This window comes from Pleurodeles waltl, chromosome 5 (assembly GCF_031143425.1).
Source record: "Pleurodeles waltl isolate 20211129_DDA chromosome 5, aPleWal1.hap1.20221129, whole genome shotgun sequence".
Taxonomy (NCBI): domain Eukaryota; kingdom Metazoa; phylum Chordata; class Amphibia; order Caudata; family Salamandridae; genus Pleurodeles; species Pleurodeles waltl.
In genome coordinates this window covers 1148834555-1148854392 of record NC_090444.1, presented here as the reverse complement: position 1 = coordinate 1148854392, position 19838 = coordinate 1148834555, and the positions used below count along the sequence as shown (strand labels likewise).

General features: G+C 43.4%; 2 protein-coding genes across 3 annotated transcripts in view; one reads left to right on the top strand and one right to left on the bottom strand.

Moving 5' to 3' along the window:
* Positions 1–19838, top strand: part of CEP85L (centrosomal protein 85 like) — a 415641-nt gene that overhangs the window by 223108 nt on the left and 172695 nt on the right. The window lies entirely within an intron of this gene.
* On the bottom strand, positions 4243–19515 carry PLN (phospholamban). 2 transcript variants are annotated; one of them, XR_011203807.1, is made up of 2 exons: positions 19187–19515; positions 4243–8648 (listed from the first exon to the last, which is right to left on the bottom strand). XR_011203807.1 is itself a non-coding variant. In XM_069235376.1 (2 exons), exon 2 carries the CDS (start codon positions 15718–15720, stop codon positions 15562–15564), a length of 159 nt encoding a protein of 52 aa, XP_069091477.1. In that variant the 5' UTR covers positions 15721–15822; positions 19187–19323; the 3' UTR covers positions 13329–15561. The 2 variants fall into 2 exon arrangements, 1 of the variants encoding a protein (XP_069091477.1); XM_069235376.1 differs by lacking the exon at positions 4243–8648 and adding an exon at positions 13329–15822 and having other exon boundaries at positions 19187–19323.

Here is a 19838-nt window from a genome sequence, read left to right as displayed (position 1 = left end):
CGCATTATGAATATTGGGTCTTTTTCCATATGGAATGGTATAGTATTATATATTTGTTTCGCACTTAGTACTTCTTTTGATGCGCTGGAGTGCTCTGCAGACTGATATTGTGCTGTTCCTTAGCATGCTCACATTAGAGGCAAATGTCCTGCATCCTGAGTTAGTTGTTCATGCTGTTTATCAAGCAGTTGAGACCCACATTTTAAGCAGACTGTTGTGCAGTTTTTCATGCTATTTTATAAAGTTGTCACAAACTTTGTTTCTTATATTCTGAAAAGGCATGCAATCTGTTCAAGTGGTTGCACAGGCAGGCATGTAGTGATCATGCAAGGGTCATGTGGGCATATACCTGCCATGGGGCAATAGTGGCGCTAGTGAAAGACCATACCTTGTCAACTCAAGAGTAGCAAGCCCAGCCCTTGGCAGCAATGGACTACGAGAGGAAATATTATATAGAGCCATCCCAGAAGCGACAGAGGCCCAGCACTAATTGGCAGCAAGCTAGGCCAGCACCATATGCCTTAAGGCTCCAAATGTATCTACCCCCTGGCAACAGTGCGATGCCACCAAAACACTGTAGAGTCAACATAGGCGCAACAAGCCCAGCTCCTGACAGCAGTGCTAGGCTGCCAGGAAATATATGCAGTGAACTCAGGAGTGACCCCTGGCAGTGGTGATATGCCTTTGATATACTATAAGCAGTCATCCCTGGTTCTATATAGGTAACATTTGTGGAAGGATAACTCTGTTTTTTCTTAAATAGCGCTGCACAAAAGGTAATGCTTTGTGCTTTCTAGGACTGTCCTACAAACAGGTTTTAGCTGTTTGTTGCTGAGGACCTACTAAAGGCCTGCCAGCTTTGAAACTAAATGAATGTGTGAGGAGGGACGGGCCCTTGAAGGGGTAGGGTCTGGTGTTGAGGTGGGGCTTTGAGCCCATCATTTCCTGGCCAACCATAGAGGGAGTGGGGCCAAAGCGGGGAAGGTGGTTGTGACTTTAAGCCAGGTACTTTACTAGTAGACCTCCTAAACCCTCTCCAAAAAAACTGCATAGACTTCTGAGGCTGCCTCTGACGTCTTGCGGAGGTTGTGAAGTGCTTGATGGACGCCACCTGGGCTAAGACTCCACAAAGTGAGTTGGAAACCTGCACTCTGTAGGGGTTTCCATCTCATTACATGCACACCGTGTGATAGCAGTGCATCACTGGCTGACCAAGAGAAGGGAGCTGATTTTGTGTCACATGTCTAGTACTGTGGACAATACCAATAGTAATGGAGGGCTTCAGGCTAGCCCATTGCTTATTATTTTGTATTTTTACTGCTTTCACTTGCATGGTTTTTTGTAATTACTGAATGCCCCCTCCAGCCTTTGGTAATGCACTCCCCAGGTGAGAGGGAACTGATACCTTTGGTGCCCCCGAGGCAGGAACACAGTTCTTCTTGCGGGCAAGTGGCCTCGCGTACAGCCGAAGAGGGATGCGCATGCGTCGGACCCATGCAGCATTGAAGCAGGTTATCTGCGTCTGTCCGTAGGGTTTTGGACGGGATAACTCGGGTGACACCTTTTCCTACACATTTTGGTGCCCACGTTTGTGGCTGCGTGAATGTTTATCCACTGGCACAACAAATGTGTGTGTATGTGTGTGTGTGTGTATGTGTGTGTGTGTGTATATATATATATATATATATATATTATGTATATATTACGCACACACCCACCACCGCCACGCCCCCCTCCCCTTCAGAGTCCTGGCGTGTAACAGCCCATGTACAAACTGTTAAGTCTGTCACCGTATTTGCTAAGCTGCTAACAGGAGCATTCATTTTATAAGGTAAATGTACTTTGCAGCATTTTTAACTGCAGCTCTTTGGCTGTCTATGTTGCGAGCTTATTGACATCCGAACTTCGGATTTACTATGACCCTACTCTATAATATAACTCATACAGCGTCCTTTGACTGAGCCTACGCGAGCGTGTTAGTTTCTGCTGTTTCTAGTGAGCTGTGTGCGTTGAGCGCCCTCTGTGATGTCCACAAGGTAAGTGCAAGTCAGGACCTACTTTTAAGCTGTTGCTAGAGGCAGCCGTCGAAAGAAAAAAATCATAATGACGAAGGCGTGAAGACGGTGGCATATTAGAGATGTTTTCCGTTTTCTCTATAAGTCGTGCCAAATAGGCCATCTCTGAAGACTACAAAGCATGAAATGTCAACTACAGCAGCTTTGAAAAGAACTTTGTGGCGGCCATGTAGCAAACATTTCAGTAAACAGGACTTGGTGAAACCATAAAACGAAACAGGCAAAGGAAGATTGCCCGCAGTGGGGCATTCATTGCTATCATAATTTATTTTGTTCCGCCCTCTGCCTTCTCACCAACAGGTGCAAACCTTTTCTAACCCCAAATGGTAGAACATGGGTGCTCGCAAACATTTTCCGAGGGGGCGCAAAGTGTGGTCTGTGGTGAGACCAAGGGTCGCGGTTTTGTGTGGGTGGGGGGTTGTCTGATTGTAAGGGAAGCGAAGAATGTACATCTAGTGGTTGAATTGCACAGGTGAAACTAGAAAACCTGGGCTCAATCCCAGCGTCTCATTTGACCACATTGTGTGATCCTAGGTAGTTTTATTTCACTTCCCCTCCTTATTCTACATTATCACACGTAATAAGATCTTGAAATACATGACTAAAGTATGTGCGCTGTATAAAACTTTTCCTGTGTTTCATTTAATAACCTATAATATTGTTAGTGTATAATAACAATCCAGGCCACCTAAAGCAAGGATGTTTCTAAATTCATGTTTTAAACGGTCACTTAAAAACAAATACTACTTAATGCAATGCACTGACATAATCTGATGTATTAAGGTGAAAGGGTTCTGCGTTTTGGAATTTTGGAATTATGAAGAAATGTTATGGTATTTTTACATGTTTGCTTTAAGATGTCTTTAAACAAGAGTGTTAATGAAGTTTAATGATGCAGGACACTCTAGTTACTTCCTTTGTTTAATATCAGTTAACCTTTAACTAAACGCTTGACATATTATTTAATATATTTTGAATATTGGTGCTGAGCCAGTAAACAGCAGCCCAGTGCTGCTGTTGAGCAGGGGGCCGCGAGTAATAGTCAGTAGGGCGCATGCAGTCCCCGTACCGTTCTTTGAGTATCACTGGGGTAGGACAGTGTAGAGTCAGAAATTGTAATTGTAATTAATAAAATTAACCCCACATCTATTTATGGTAACCCATTGGGGTGACAAATCTCATTGTGAGCTTATATTTGACATGATATGGTAATATATAGCCCGACAATAAAGCGTAGGTGGTTTATAAAGCCCTATTGGGCACTGATGATCCAACATCTTTAAACATCATGGATCATCCTGACGTAAAGTTAACAGCATCTCCATCGGCATAACGTGCTTCGCAGAAATACTGCACTGCAGCGCTCTGGTGTTTGACCAAAGGATTCATCTTCTGTATACCGCAAAATCTCAAGGGAAAATACCAGGGAAAAACAGACGAGAATTAGTACAATAAACCTGATTTTTGCATGTTATCCCCCAGAAATGTTTAATCCCCATTTTCTTCCCAATTCTGAAACTCCTGTAACCCTGGTGACTGGGATGCAGTGAAGGAAACCGAACTTACTCCAGACCACTGATAATAATTGTCTTAGAAACCATGGTCAGTCAGAAGTCACAACTCCCGTTTTGACTTGTTTTTTTAAGATTCCCCAAGGTAGTCCTGTTTATTGGACTGCATTCTTTGAGGCAGTCAAAATAAAGAGCTCAACTTCCGCATTTATTTTATGTATTGTTTGCTCTGGCTATGGATAATGTTTTACACCATCCAATCAGTTTTCATTTGGCTTCTGTGCATACTCACCCACCTGTGGACAGAGGATGTGCGACTCTCCGCTCTCCTCCAGCGGGCCTTCTTGTAGGAGTTTGACAGGAGAAGCTGCCATGGCTGGTTCTGCATCTGTACACATCACTAAGCCTTTTCAGACTCTCTTCAAGGTGAATCCTTAACAGGTGAAGCCCACGAGATGAGATCCTTCTAGATCATCATCTTCAGAAGGACCAAACTGAAATCCATCAGTGGGGAGGGTCTTCATGAACTAGCATTACACATACAGTACATTAAACTAAAAACAAAAACATGTCTACTAACCTCAAGTCGTTAAACAGTGATACAAAGTTGACTCTCAAACCTTCTACTAAGATTGCGGAGTAAGAAAGTGAATCAGTATTTTCAAAGAAAGTTTTAATTAAAAAAAAAATGACCGTACATTTAAAACAGAAGTGGCGTTGCATGACAAGCAGTAGAGTGGTGGTCAATGAAACATACATTGCATGGCTTTTGTCACGGTGACCGCCTTCACATCCCAGGCTGGCAAGCATCAATGGGATCTCTTTATATCTAGTCCCAGGTGTTCTGTGGCTCGCCCCCAGGAAAAAAAAACCTTAGTTACCAACCAAAAGCAAGCAATAGGTAGAATATCTCACAAATCACTTTTACAGTATGATCATTCTCGGCTTCTTAATGTGGGGAAACCTAGTGTGCAGTTAGTTAGACACTGGTGCAGACTAGGTATGTTTTTAAAGTATGGAAGATGTTTGTTAGATTTTGATGAGCAAAAACATCCCAAAGGAGGATGCCCTTGTTGTGGCGTGCATAGCAAGTATGAATCTCCTCTCTATGCTAGGCTGGTGAATGCTGCGTAGATATAGCGACAAAAAAAAAAAAAAAAAAGGTTGCCAACTCTGATGTTCTCTGCCGGTCACCAAGTGCATCCTATGAGGGACAAGTGCAACCCAGTGGCGTTGCTGCCATGCTCATGAGTTCTGTTGACCGCTTCACAGCAGTATAGTTACAAATCCGAGTGGAAAAACACAGATCAAAATGCTTTGTAATAGTCTGTGATTAATGGTTTGCCTCTGCTTCTAACACTATTTCCTGTTCTTCAGAAGCACAGAGTGATGAAAACAATGCAATCAGGGCGGAAAAACTTCGAAAATCATTAAATCACAACTTGATCTGAAGCACAGAAAGTGTTTCAAAAGATGTAGGAAGTGGGCGTCCTTTGTCTACTTATGGATCCGTTCCCAGGGAGCGGATTATCCTCTGCAATGCCAACATTCCATGGTATGACCTCGTGTCCTACAACATTCACTAGCGTTTCCAAAACATCTCCGTTGCCATGTTCACAAAGTTCTGTTTCAGTTAAGTGGGGACAAGTATTTCATTCCTTCAGCAGGGCGCCCGCAAACCTTTGTGAAACTGGCCAGCGCGGGGGTTAACTTACACATCCGTTGAGGCCTTACTCATGCATATAGGAAAGGTGACCTAGAACAAGCTATCTGTAAGGTGGCATCTCACTCAGGTGACACACGATGACTAAAAATCTTGCCTGCTTTACTCACTCATGCGCTTGTGAGTTTTACTCCCACAGGCATATGTACATCCGTAATGTCCTACAGCATCTGTTATATTTACGTGGCCTGTGCGTTTTACTCCCACAGGCATATGTACTTCTGTATTGCCCTACAGCATTTGTTATATTTACGTGGCCTGTGAGTTTTACTCCCACAGGCATATGTACTTCTGTATTGCCCTACAGCATTTGTTATATTTACGTGGCCTGTGAGTTTTACTCCCACAGGCATATGTACTTCTGTATTGCCCTACAGCATCTGTTATATTTACGTGGCCTGTGAGTTTTACTCCCACAGGCATATGTACTTCTGTATTGCCCTACAGCATCTGTTATATTTACGTGGCCTGTGAGTTTTACTCCCACAGGCATATGTACTTCTGTATTGCCCTACAGCATCTGTTATATTTACGTGGCCTGTGAGTTTTACTCCCACAGGCATATGTACTTCTGTATTGCCCTACAGCATCTGTTATGTTTAAGTGCCTCACACCTATTGACTGCTTGTGTTTTTTAAACCAAAATGCTACTTCTGTGAAACAACCAGTGGCAGAGCAGTCCTCGACTTGAGCCACTTCTGCCTGGAAGTGAAATGTTTGTGTTTCGTTTTATTTTTCAATAATTTTCTTTGTTACACAGCCTAAACACAATTCCTTTTTTGTGTGCATATAATAGTGTTATTGGTGCAGCACGGACTCACAGTTCCCTATACTTGAACACAATGTGTATAAAGCTGATGACGTTGTGCGCCTCCGATACCAATCAAAGAAACAAAAAAATGATGTCATCAGTATGCGACAGGCTGGAACGTTTCTTAGGGACCAGAGCAGTATATTTAGGTACAGATTGGGGCTACCTAGATGCTCAGGGTCTCCAGAACAGATAAGAGGAAAATAGATGTATTTTATGGTTAACAGGGAAGTGACTTTTTGATGGGTTATGTTTCTTTTGGTTTATTTTTTGGTGAATGCATGAGAACTCTTTAACCATGCTGTGCTCTTACAAAATGTGACGTCAGTGATGGGGTGTTCTAGTAAAGGTGTTGAGATCTATGTATGACAATGAGGAGATCTGGGTAATCGAATCGAGCATCATCAGTGCATTCCACCTTCTTTCGCTCTAGTGCACTGTTTCTCAAACCGGTGAGGCCCATGCCCATGTAGGTTTCCCGGTACAACCAAAACAACCTTCCCGTTTTTTTGTAATGTTGAAAAGAGAGGAAGCTGGGGTCAAAACATTGTTTAAATTTAGGTTACTAAAATAACTTTTCTGCTGTGTTAATACAAGTTTGAGAAATAATGCTATACTGCATAAAAGTATACATTCAAAATAGAAAGAAACACAGCCTCATGTGGCTTAGTTTGCCAGTGTGCATTTGCATGAGAGCTACAGTGCAAAATCTCTTCCTGTGCAGGTGTGATGATGCCTATAGGTTAGGACTTAACAGTAGTTTCTGTAAGAACTGACATAAAATTGCTTTGTTGCAATGTCCTTCTCTTCCAAGGGAGAAACCAGCTGCTTGCCTAATAGAGGAATTCGGGTCACATTGTCTGTTGTATATGTCTGTCAGGTTCTGCGCAGCCAGCGTGGAGAAAAACGATAAGTTGTAGGAACTCAGTCGATTTCAAAGCCCAAAGTTACATACAAGTTTGAAATTTCCATCTTCGAAATATACTCCTCTCGTCATAGTAGCTTGATTACGCTACACAATCATGCGCTGAAAACCAAAATAAGTAGGCACCGTTTGTGGCAATCCCCCCACTCCTTTGAGGCCATTCAGCATCTGGTACAGATGTTCACAGGCATTCTCTAGCAGGCGGTGCACGTGGCAGTTGTGCACGTCATCCCTCTGCCTGTAGCGACACGTACACAACTTAACATTATGACAAGTCAGTCCATGGTGGTATCAAGAAAACATGGGCCTCTTACAAAGTCTTTCGTTTCTGGCAAGATAAGGCAGAAAACTAGACGTGTCTTCAAAGTATATGTGTCCCTACGGTGCTGTGTGCTGGTGGGCATTCTGCTTGGTGAAACATTCAAGTGCATGGATTGTGTGAGTGCACATACCAGCTGCTCTAATAATGTAGTATATCTTTATAGGCATGAATTGGTTACTATTAGATTCCATGTACATTGGCTGAGACTTCTGTAAAGATCCAGAATAAACAAGACCACACACATGAGGGATAATATTTAAATAAGGTGCTTAGATTTGTTATTGTACAAAATTCTTTTTCAAGAAATGTATAATCTTCTTAGTGTAGGGTCGGTGATAAAAAAAAAAATATAAAGGCTTACTGTTGTACCAAAGTCCTATGAAAGGGTCATTTTATAAGGAACACATTTCTTGGCACAAGCTCCATCCAGCAGCTTTTGTTGCCTTCAGTAAACACTGATTAATGTTGTTTAATATCCCCAGAAGTTTGTAATGCAGGCCTTAGGCTAGTTGCTGTCTTGTGAGGTCATTGCTACATTAATAGTATGGTGCTGTACGTTTCTTGCAGCCCAGTGGGTACATGACAGTCGCAGCTTGGTCACCCAGTCGTATGTAGGATCTTAAAGCCGCTCTCCTTGGCGCAAGCACATAGCCACGTGCGTGGACCGTGCACGAAATGGTAAGCGGTCTTGTATTGAGATCAAGGAGGGTGTAACATTTCCGCCGGCGTACAAAGGTGTGTTCTCCTCTTAAAATGATGCTTCACACTGCGGGATCAGTGAACCGGTCTCGGGATCACACTGCCATGAGCAGACCGGCCCTGCATCCAGCAGCCATCTTTGAACCCCTGGTCTGGCTTCTTCTTGGTTGGGCACATGATGTCCCTCTGCTCATTACTGTTGGCTGCTTACGTTACATCTTTCATGGCCCAAGATGGTGCAGGGTGAATTTATACATTGCTGGTCCTCCCTTTCCTGCAGAGTGTTTGGCACCTAATGTGCCACCAGGCTGGCACCCTAAGTCATTGTGCAAAAGGGGAAAGTAGGAAGCATTCACATGAGTTTCACTAGAATGAACATAAGCACCAGCACCAAGACGATGAGCACGAAGTTGAGCAGCAGGTTGAGGCCTCTGTTGTTGGCAAGATCCATGGTCGGTCGCACGCTTGTCGGCCTCTTTAGCTGGGATCCTATACGCAGCCCTCTGGATTCACAAGGATTGGGCTCACTTCGCTGTTCACTAGCTGTGCTCTCAGTGTCTTCTCGTTTTTGTCTTTCGCCACCTGAGAAAAAATTGTTTAATCACAGTAACTAGTGACAATAAAATGCATCTTTTCATGTATCCTCATTACAGTTTCATGAAATTACTTAAACAATAACTATTTGTTAATTGTTTCTTACAACAGTGTCAGAGCCCCTGTACCCAAGCATTACCCAAGGGACGTGGTATTGAGGACATCAGATTTAGGACATTTTTTTTAGAGCCGCTTCTAGGTGATTGTAGAATTGGTGCAGTCTGAAATTATTAGGAAATGTGTTGCATGCGAGAATTTGAAAAATACCTAGTATAAACATAGGGGTCCTGCAGTTGAAGAGTATAGCAGCAGGGCAGCACGAGAGCCGCAGGCCATGCTGGTACTGCTTTTAGGGGCATGGCAGGGCATGATAGGCCTGTACTTTGTGCTGTCTGTGCATCTGAAGTCCTTCACGTATCCGCCAAGTGGCGAAACGTGTCTATTTCCATTAGCTTATCCCTGGATTCAGAAATCTAAGTGGAATTGTAATCATAATGGTAATAAAAAGAGTTTAAACTGAGAGGTAAAAGTAAAATAAATTGGGTTAAGAGAGAGAGCGAGTACGTAGCACTGCGAATGAGTGAAAAGTTAAAGGGTGGTTAGCACGGTGTTCCACCATTAACTGATAAATTAAATTAAGTTAGATATATTTACAAAATCTTATAGGTAGAGTTTCAAAAATGTAAATTATTGTTATAGGGGAAGCAACATTGTCTACAAGCTAAACCAAAATTAACATTGGATTAAAATGTTTTTAATCCGATGGTATTTAAATAACAATTAACAAAAACAATCCAGAAATAATTAATGGTTTCGAAACTGCTTCCGCATGCTGCCTTGTCAATGAGCCCTACTCCCACTCTGTAGAAGGTTTCTTTTTGCCCGTACCTATTTACTTTCTCTGCTGGTATTGCCAAGAGATGCACAAATCCGAGCCAGTCAGCACTTGTGGTTTCGTAAAGTGGCACCTTTTTGAAGGCTGGCCACTTGCATACACTGTTATCAGCTGGGTTCAGGTTTCCCTTCCCAGCACATCGTGTCTCTTTCCCTTTTGCATATGATATTGCTCCACGAGACCTCTTTTGTGTGTCTGCCCATGGTTTGGAGTTGGAACACATATCGAGGGCACCAGTGCACTGTCCGGGGGTCTGAAACATCTGTTTGTCAAAAGGACCTGGGTACATTAGCATTCCGCGACAAGAAGAATGTGTACAGTGTTCCCTATTTATTTGTGAAGCTTTCCAACCCACTATTTGTTCCTATTTGTATTTTCTACATTTGTAAACAGTGTCTAGTATCTCTCTTCATCCCTTTTACACCTCACCAGTTACTTATAGTTTGTTAGCCCTGTTCTGTTGAGTTCCCACCCCATTTTGTGGGTTCAGTTCCATTTGTCTCTGATGTTATGCTCTTCTATTGCTGATCTTTCACATTTTTTGTCACTATGCCTCATGAGGATGCTCCAAACTGCCACCAAAAGGTGTTGTTTTTTTAATCTGTGGAACTCCGCTACTCCCGGGTACAGTCGCAACTACTCGCAGAGGATTGTGCCAGAATTGCCCACGGCTCAGACAGGTTTCCTCACACCAGCATTTTCTTGGATAGGTTTCTTTATATACAGGCTGGTCCCTCGGGCTTTCAACATACATTTGCTCCCAAATTGGCTGCTCATTCTTGCATACACTTCCACAAAGCATGTCCTCTTTGCTACCACAAGACAGTCTCACTTGCACCCTTTACACCTATTTACTCTGAGACATGTGATCACCCAACTTCTTTCCAAGTACGTTCATCGTTCTGTCCAGAGGCGTAGCTTAGTCAGTATGATTGGGGGGTGTTTGCTTCACATTCCCCGACAATTGTGCTGGCACAGGATGTTAAAATACATTAGAGAACAAGCAAGGTGCAAGAGAGGGGCTTAATAGGCAGTGGAAAGAGAGAGGAATGCCGATTTGTGCGTGTACTAAGTGAGCGAAGACGCATTATTTTGTGAAATAACCAACATTTTGTAATCTTTCCAGAGAGGGGGAGAGTGTGTGTGCATTTTTTGCCTGTGTGGAAAATATTCCTGGTGAAATCTGATAGACACCTCACCATACCCGACAGAAAGCACCTACACACACACATTTTTAAAATGTGCATTTCAATTTGAAGTGACATTTCAGCACGACTTAATGCTGGATATACACCAGTTTCTTCACCCAGCATACTTCAAACTTTGTATAAATGTTATAATGCTACACACTGCCTACGTCGAAGCTCAGTAGATAAACACTGTAAATAAAAGTCTTCTGGACCTAACCACTAGAGGGCGAAATAATACACAGCTCTTAAATCTAGAAAGATTTAAAATGCAAAACTAGTATTTCTTCTTAACCCCGGCGCACCTTGTTAAAGACATACATTTTGGGCATTTTATTTTTTTCAGTATGTTTACATAGGTCTCTAACTTAAGTACTCTAGTATGATCTAAAAAGGATAGGTCGGGGCAGACGGGGGACAGCGAGCCGTGGAACATGAAACCGGGAAGGAAGCTCTGGTGTGAACAGGAAGAGAACAGGCCAGAAAGGTTCATAAGGGGGCAGGTAAGCCGCCGGTTCCGTGATCGTGAGAAGTGGTAGACACCCCGTGGAGCACAGAGAGAAGGGGCAGGTAAGAAGAATAAGAGGCCTGTTAACAAGTCATTTTAGGTCAGAGAGCGGGGTTTAAAAAAATTTTTTAAAAAAAGTTTCAGCATTATAAGTATTCCATGATTCAAACCATAAACTTGAGAGAAACTGATTTTTGAAGAAAGCTGATGTTCATGGATTACTTATAAAATAATGTATTTTTTAATGCGTAACCCGAGTTTTGACATATTTGCTGAAAAGTATTTAAAAATGTGTAAAAAATAAAATAATATCTGAAGAGTGAACACCGCTCCACTTCACAGTGGAAAACTCCCCAGAACCTTGCATTTGTCTGTGCTTATTAATCTGGAGTGAGGTCATGTGGCTGGTCAGGGGGAACACTACGGTGCTGAACACTAGCCCTCCCCTCACCCAGTGCATGTTGTCACTGGTGCTATCAGGCTTCCTCCGCCTGTGCAGTTGTTGGGTCAGGATGTCAGTGTGTCCCCTGTCGGGTAAATGTGGCCGTCTGGAGGCCTCTCACAGGCATCTTTGAAGGTTCTTCTCTCTCCCTGGGACCTAGCAACACATGTCCTGGAGAGCTCATGCACATGTCAGAAGGGGGTTGTGTCATGGGAATACAGCTTCAGTCATTCCCTCCCTTTCCACTCTTTTGATGCATCATCTTTTTATCTGTCATTTTCTCAAAAGCCCTTTTCATCTACTATTTTACACTGTAGCAGCTTTTAAAGAAACGGACAAAGCTTTTTTTGTATTGGATTTTATTGTGTTTTTTCATGCATTGAAATATAATGTCAAAGAACAAACCTAGCTCTACATTAACATTTTCTAAAGCCATATTTATACACAGGAGAATATCTCCAGCTTTACAGCTAACCAAATAATTACTGACATCATTTGTAACACATTATCTTAGTGTAAGCGCACAGGTTTCGCCTTTCAACCATTCAGTTCTGACACCTATTGCTTAGTTTATGATAAGATATTTTTGTGGGAGTTTGAAAGGTGCTGGCCACTCAGAACGGTGTTTAGGAATGAACAACAGCATAGGTTTATTGGCACGTGTATAAATGAAAAGACAATGCATAACACAGGTGTGTTCCTTCTGAAGATTGTCTTTTTGTGCACGCGCCACTGTTTTAGTGGCTGCAATATATAAATCAACATTGCATTGCATGCGTCAGCAGGAATAAAATGGAGGAGCCCTAGCCAATGGCTTCCTTTCCTCTGAGAACCTGGGTTCCAGTAAATGAATTCATTGGTGTTCTTGATCAAGGGACCATCCCAATACATGGCTTTGGGTTCCAGCGTACGCAAGAATGCAGGTTTTGTGGACGCCATGTTCATAAGTGACCCATTGGCAATGAAGGTGGTGCCATTTGTTGACTGTAGCCTTCTTCAACTCAGTTTGGAAGGCTGTTGCTTTGTGTTTCCTTTCCTGCCTGCGCTGCAGCTCAGGTCCTTTTGGCTGCCATATCGGGAAACGTTTCTCCTTTGCAGGGCACGGCGCGGTTATTTCCGTTCATTGTCTCACTTTTTCCTCTGGGTCGCTCTCACTAGCTTAATTCTGTTGGTCGGCGTCCAGTTAGCTAGTCTGCAGGAATGGAATGGACAGCCTTTGTTAGTTTAACTCATGCTTTATACATAGTGTGGGAGGACATGCATAACCATGTGTCCGTGTGAACGTGTTTCAGACTATGTACAGGCAGAAGGCCAGTTTGCATGTCATTTTCTTTCTTAATGAAATATTTTTCATTTATTTGTTCTTATTTTCGTTTTGTTTCTTGTAACTTTTGCCTTGCGTTTCTTTCCTTTGCTTATTACCCCAGACATGGTTACTTGATTTGGTGTGTCCCCATTAACTGACTACCACAAACACCTTGCCTCCCTTATTTACGATGTGAATTTAAACTAACTAATAGCGGCTCGTCAGAATGTTCTGTACATGTCGATGCTCCAGTCAGCCGAAGAGGGACGAGACGGATTCCAATATATTTTAATTGTGTTATGTCTCAATATTAAATTGCACCGAAAGGGATACATTGGCGTTATAAATTTATTGGAACATGGCGGTCAACATAGGACTGCTTGCGATTGCCCGACTCGAGACAAACATTGCCAAATAAGGTATTTCTTCAAATTCCATGCCATGCACTGTAAAGGATTATCACCTGCACCATGCGACAGACAAGTCTGTTGTCCCACATAGATAACATTTCTGCAGGATTCTGCCTCGTGTAAACACGCGTTTATAAAGTAAATCTGGCTAACAAGGTTTAACGGATTGATGGGGTTTTTTACTGCCTAAAGGTTGATTTATAAATGGATCCAATGCTCAGTTGTAGCCGAGCAATTAGGCCACAGGGTGGCCGTGTTGCTTTACAGTGATAGTCCTAAGATTCTCAGCTTGCGAAAACGTCTGTCTGCCTGTGCACAGCTGATTTAATTTGCCGTATGATAATATTTACTGTGCAGTCATGTGGTTTAGGATGACTGCACACTGCAGTGAAGCATCACCGCCCTGCACGTATTGTGTGACAAGACCAGAAGTTCAAGAAGTACACAGCAGTACCAGTACTCTAGCCCAGGCAGTGTCCCGCACACACCCCGGCATCCATACCTACTAGACTGCAATCCACGACTAACATTTGGCTCACTGATCTAGCAGTCATAATAAGATTGCCGACGGTAGAACTTCTGGGGGTCTTTTTCTTGTTCTTTTTGTTGCATTTTTTTTTAGATATTTGGATTCCATCCAGGAACAAAAACAGCAAAGGGGACATTTTGCATCCGAAAGCTCAAATCGTGTTTACCAAAGGCGTAAGAGTATATAGTTTCCATCTCTTCCGATGAGACTTTAGTATGAAGTGGGAGTCGCTTTTTTGTTCTGGGAGTTCACCCTAACCCTTTGTTGCTTCCCTCTCCCACCGCCACCCAGGGGCAATGAAGCGCACAGTGATTGGCTACAAGAAAAGACACTATGGGCCTGATTCTAACTTTGGAGGACGGTGTTAAACCGTCCCAAAAGTGGCGGATATACCACCTACCGTATTACGAGTTCCATAGGATATAATGGACTCGTAATACGGTAGGTGGTATATCCGCCACTTTTGGGACGGTTTAACACCGTCCTCCAAAGTTAGAATCAGGCCCTATATCTTGCAAAACCCTCTGTTCGTAGCAAGTTTCCGTAGATAGATATTTCTGCCATTTAGTGATGGGCTCGGATGTCTGCAACTTGTTTTTCTTTGAAAAAGTATTTTGAGTCACAAGGTATATGGTTAGAACTTAATACACAGATGTTTTGGTGAAGTATGTCACTGACAAGCACGTTGAGGCAGGTCTGTAATAGTTCCAAATCTTTGTGGCGTTACTGTCTTTGATTAGACTGACTTTGCATGCATGCAGAAACATTCCATGGTCAAAATGTGCATAACTTGGGGTTCTTTGTTTCTGGAACCAAAGCTGCCTCTTACGGCTGCAAAGAGGGTATTGTGGTTGCACAGAATATCAAAGGGAACAAATGTACATTCTGTTGTATTTTGCAGAGGATGTGTCCCTCTGGGTTTGTTTGGCATGAACAGCAAAGGAAAGATATGTTTTGCAGGTAAATGCTAGGGCAGATGAACAAGCAAGAGGCAACGCAGTGCATCATACATACTTTCTACTGTGAGTGTTTTCATATCAAGGGGGGGGGGGGGGGGTCCTACTGTAGGTCTTGGCAGAATATCTGTCTCTGCTGCCTAGGACCTGCATCGTCTGCAGTCTTTAGCACACAGGCTTAATCTAGGGGCTGGCGATGGCGATGCAGTTGGGAAGCATTTGACATTTGTATTCTGTTTCAAATCAAAGCAGTTGCACAACACTTTGCATTGAAAAAAAGAACACTTGCACATCAAAGCAAATAGTCTGCTGTCTTACTTTTAAAGTGAAACCAGAAAGAAGCAAAGAAACAGAAAAGGTGTGCATTCGAATTGACAGTATTTGCAAGCATACATCACAAACACTGACGGATATGCAACCTAACACATGCACACCTTTGCAACCACATACTCCTCAGTGATTGTCCTTCACATGGCCACAGCAGCTTCCATTAAAGTGTTTGTAAAGCTGAAGAGTACGAGTAGCAGACGGCTTTAGTCCAAGCACCAAATCCTCTCTCAAGAGCTTCCATGTATCGGAGAGTGCGCATGGGGCATGGGAGCTTTTGGGCCATTTTTTTTTTGTATGCGGTGTGGCAGGGAAACCACAATCAAGAGTGGCGGAGAACTTCAGAGGAGCATCACAAGGATGCAGATGAGCAGTAGGCAGATGAGAATAAGCGAGAAATTGATGAAGAGGTCCTGCATGTTTTGGCGCGCCTGTGGGTTGACCTCGATGGTGGAGGCTCTCCTTATTGCAGAGCGGGTTATGTTCTGAACCTTCTCCATGGCTGGGCAGTAGGTGGGTTATGTGCAGAGAGACTGACAGGAGTGCTCAGATGCAGTGCAAAGGGCCCTTCTCTTCTCTCTTGTTAGTGGGTCTTTGTGAAGCTGAGAAAGCAGGAGAGTGAAGAGTTAGAAACAGACAGGTAAAGTGTGTTAGGCAATATAAAGTGCAATAAAAGCGACGTGGGCTCTGAGGGAGCCCAAAGCAGTTTAGGTGGAATAGAGGCACAAAACAGATGAAATCTGTATGTAAATACAGTGATCAGTAGAAATGGCAATATAAGGCCCAGTAGACTACTTTACAGAATAATGACCCTTTGCAAATATTTTCCACCACTCCTTGTGATAAGGAGATCACTAGAAATCATTGAGGATGCAGAACACAGAATGATGCATGCAATGACGCGTGGGGCTGACCTGGCATAACTTCTTCCTTTAACCTTGCCCAGTTGCACTTGCCTGAAATTCCTTCAGGGAGCAAATATCAGCCAGAATACAGGACTTTTGCAGGAGTTTCCATTTAAGCACCTCCACCTTTCTCATTTCTCCCCCACTTGTGCCTACACATACCCACATGCACACACACATCTATTTTATCTTATGTTTGCATCTGTTCTTTCCTAATATGTAAGGTGAGCACCATGAAACCTGTAGGGATTGTGGAATTATAAACAAAAAAATACATACACTCAAAAGTAGATGCTGACTAGATCCTTTGGAAGGCCTGTGGTTACCACCACCACCAGATTTGGGTTTACTTCTGTACACTGGATTGGCAAGACCCCTGGTAAGATGTTTCAAAGAAACAGCCCAGCCCTAGAAATGTGTTTACACCCAAAAGGAATCTCATTAGAACCTGGTGTTTTCAGATATCGAGGATTAGTGGCACTGAGCACCACAGCTTGTATGACCTTGTACATTTACACTCCATCACACTACACCTCAAATGAACTAGATGCTGAACACAGCCAGTAAATAACTGAAATCACAATTATTATTAATTAATATGTGTGCCATTCTCAATCACATAATATTGCTGTGGCTCATTACTGATTGTCCTTTCTCCCCATCCTTGAGTTCTCATTCATGGAGCATCATCTTCAGGCATGTGTCCTCTCCTAACGATACTGTGGTCTACAAACCTCAGTGTCGTGGTAAATATTGCATCTCTACCTGACTGAAAGTGCTTAATTTGTGGAAAAAGTAGACGCCCAAAGTTCTTCGTTGGAGCTGAATGCCGGGGATTGGGAACACCATTGACTCCATCTTAAGCGCCATCCATTTTCTGTCCTCTTTATCTCACACTTGCAGGTTGAATTTCACTTGTTTTTGCTTTGCTTCTATAAAGTAAAATTCTGATTCCGTAAGTGAGGACTTATGAGCAGCTACGCATTCACTAAAGTGTAAAAGTTGAGGTTTTCTATTTACATGAAGTACAGGAAAGGCTTGGGGTGGAGCCAGAGGAAGGATTGAGGTGGTATATCGCAAATCAACATTTTGGCTCTGTTTACCATGGAGCCGAGGAAGGTTTTGCAGTTTTATAACAAGGGAGGCAAACATTTTTCGCACATACCTCCTTTTAATTTCCAGGTCTTTCATCTAGGTACAGTTATTTTTGCACTGTGCTCACCCTGCAAAGAATCCCACTTTGATTGATAGGTAATACTTTGCAAAGATCGCTTGCTCGCTGTTGCAAGCCTTGGCAAGTTTTTCCTTGTGTGCATTGATATGATGGAAATAAGGCTAAGGTTTGTAAGAGATTTTTTAGGTCACACATGGCAAAGGATTCCCCAAAAAAGAAATAGTTCCTAGGTCACCATCCTACGGTACAGCTCTATTTGTCTTAGTTCTGATTTGCTTATAGTGGTTACAGGTTTAATTCTGAATGAAGCCTGTTGAATTCCAAGCCCAGGCAAAGTTGTGCCATTGCAAATGGGCTGCAAGGGGTATCTAATGATGTTACATGCTAGAGTACGTATTAGAGCCACCCCAGGGATTGACCCAAGTCTTGGGAGATGTGGGGGTTCTCTCACGGATCGTGCACCTTCTCGGAGCATCATCTGGCTCCCAGCCCTTCCTTGGCATTAAAATTGAGAATAACCTGGCTCTCGTGATTTTTAACATTCATGGCAAAAGAACATTATCTCTGTTATATTAGGCATATTTCACACAGAGCTGTGTTTTCTGTTGCCTGCCTTGTCCAAATGTTAGTAGCATCATCTGCTCTAAAGTGGCTGCAAGTTGATATGCGTCCTTTACAGATCTCAAGTATGCATGAGCGTGGAACCAAGGCTCCTTTGATGATCAGTGTTGGAGCCCTCAGAATGCCAAAAATCAGTCATTGACAAACGCGCATGGTGCACAATCTGTTGACCTCCATTCGCCCCCTACCACACCCCAAATATTCTCTCATCTCCGGTGACACTCTGGATTTTTATCTACAAATCGGTTTCCCTAATGAAATTGAAATGACCAGCTACATCTGGTTACATTATACAGTAACAAATTGCACCGGCTGTGCAAAGCCTCGTTTTCAGTGCAGTCTGCCAGCGATTAACGTTTTGGGCTTGGGCTGCACCCCTATTACACCCAGTGTACCGCAACTTGTCCATCCTGAACTGTCTCTTGGAATCTCTGGGCGCCATGAACATTTTCGAGGGTCAGTAAGTCATTTAGCCGTTTGAGGACTAAAGTTAAAGTAAACAGAAGGTCTGCCAGCGAGTGATCATCACTAGAGCGCTAAATCTGACTGGGGAACTTGACGAACCGATGGTAACTTGTTTTGTTTTCCTGAATACTACCAGCAAGAAGTGGACAGGCGATGCCCTCTTAAGTGTTGAAGCAGTAGACAGAAAAGGTCCAATTAGAAGTATACAGTGGCCGTGGGTTGTACACAAATTTGATGATGTCGCTTGAGTTGTCAGCGGACCAGGCTGTATTCTGTTTAACGGAGTTAGGCGCACACGCTCCTTTTAACACTACAGCGCTTCGAAAAGGGTGAACACAACCCCGGGTGCAGTTCCACAAGTGTGTGCCAGGCATGGTCTGTTTTTGACTTTTTGTTCTTATTGAGTCTTTAATAAAAATGAGCGCTCGGGGAGATGAAAGGAGTTGACAATCGCATAATAAAACGGGGTCGGTCCTGTGTGTGAGAAAAGCACTGCAAGGACCTACCTAGAAAATGAAAGGTCGTGGGTGGGAGCCATTGAAGGTCGCGTGCCTTTGCATGAATGTACATCGGTGGCTACCTAGACGAGGTACGTCTTGAAAAAAAAAATACTTGCTTAAAAAACAAAACAAAAAAAAAAAACGCTGTTTGTTAATCAGGATGTCTAATCTTGCAGGGGGTAAATGTCGGTGGTTCCCCTAATTTCTTTTAAGAACTGCTGGCTTGCTATGGGTACACACCCTTCTGCGCAGGGCGCCGTGTTCACTAAACCCCGATTGCAGCGAAAGCCAAGCATCTTACCAGGGATGATGATGATGGTGGCGAGCGGATGGGCAGCCTCTGTGCGGGGCTCTGGGGATCTCCCGGCGAAGCGGAGCCTGGGGGTCTGTGGCAGGGCTTCCCAGCCGGGCACCAGGAGTATGGGAACAGATGCAAGAGGCGCGGGGGAAAAGCAGAAAGTTTCAGAGGCAGGGCTCGTGACGTCAGCCCGCAGTCCAGCCTTGTGATTGGCTGCCTGGCACAGACTTCAGTGAGTTCATTTTATCTGCTGTGTGAAGAAAACAGCGAGGCTTTTACATGAAAACTGCAGCCCTGTCCACGTCTTCTCCCATTCCAGCTGAACAGCAGTGCCAGTCAGTATTGTAGTGATGTGCCAACACAGTTTGTGCACACATAAATATATACATTGCCGGCCCGCAGCGTTTTGAACAGGAGCAGCACCGAGTCAAAGATTGCCCAGAACCTGAGGCGCACACATTCAAAACCTTTTGAAAGTGGTTGACAACTGCGTGTCTGTTTAGAGCATAGTTACTCAGGCTTTGGTGAGGCTGCTCCAAATACAAATAATCTACTGTGGTTCTGCAGTTTCTCAGTGCATGGAAAATTAAAGAATGAACATAAACCTCAGGTTTCTGTGTGACAATAGGATTTCGGGGTGCTGATGTGAACCATG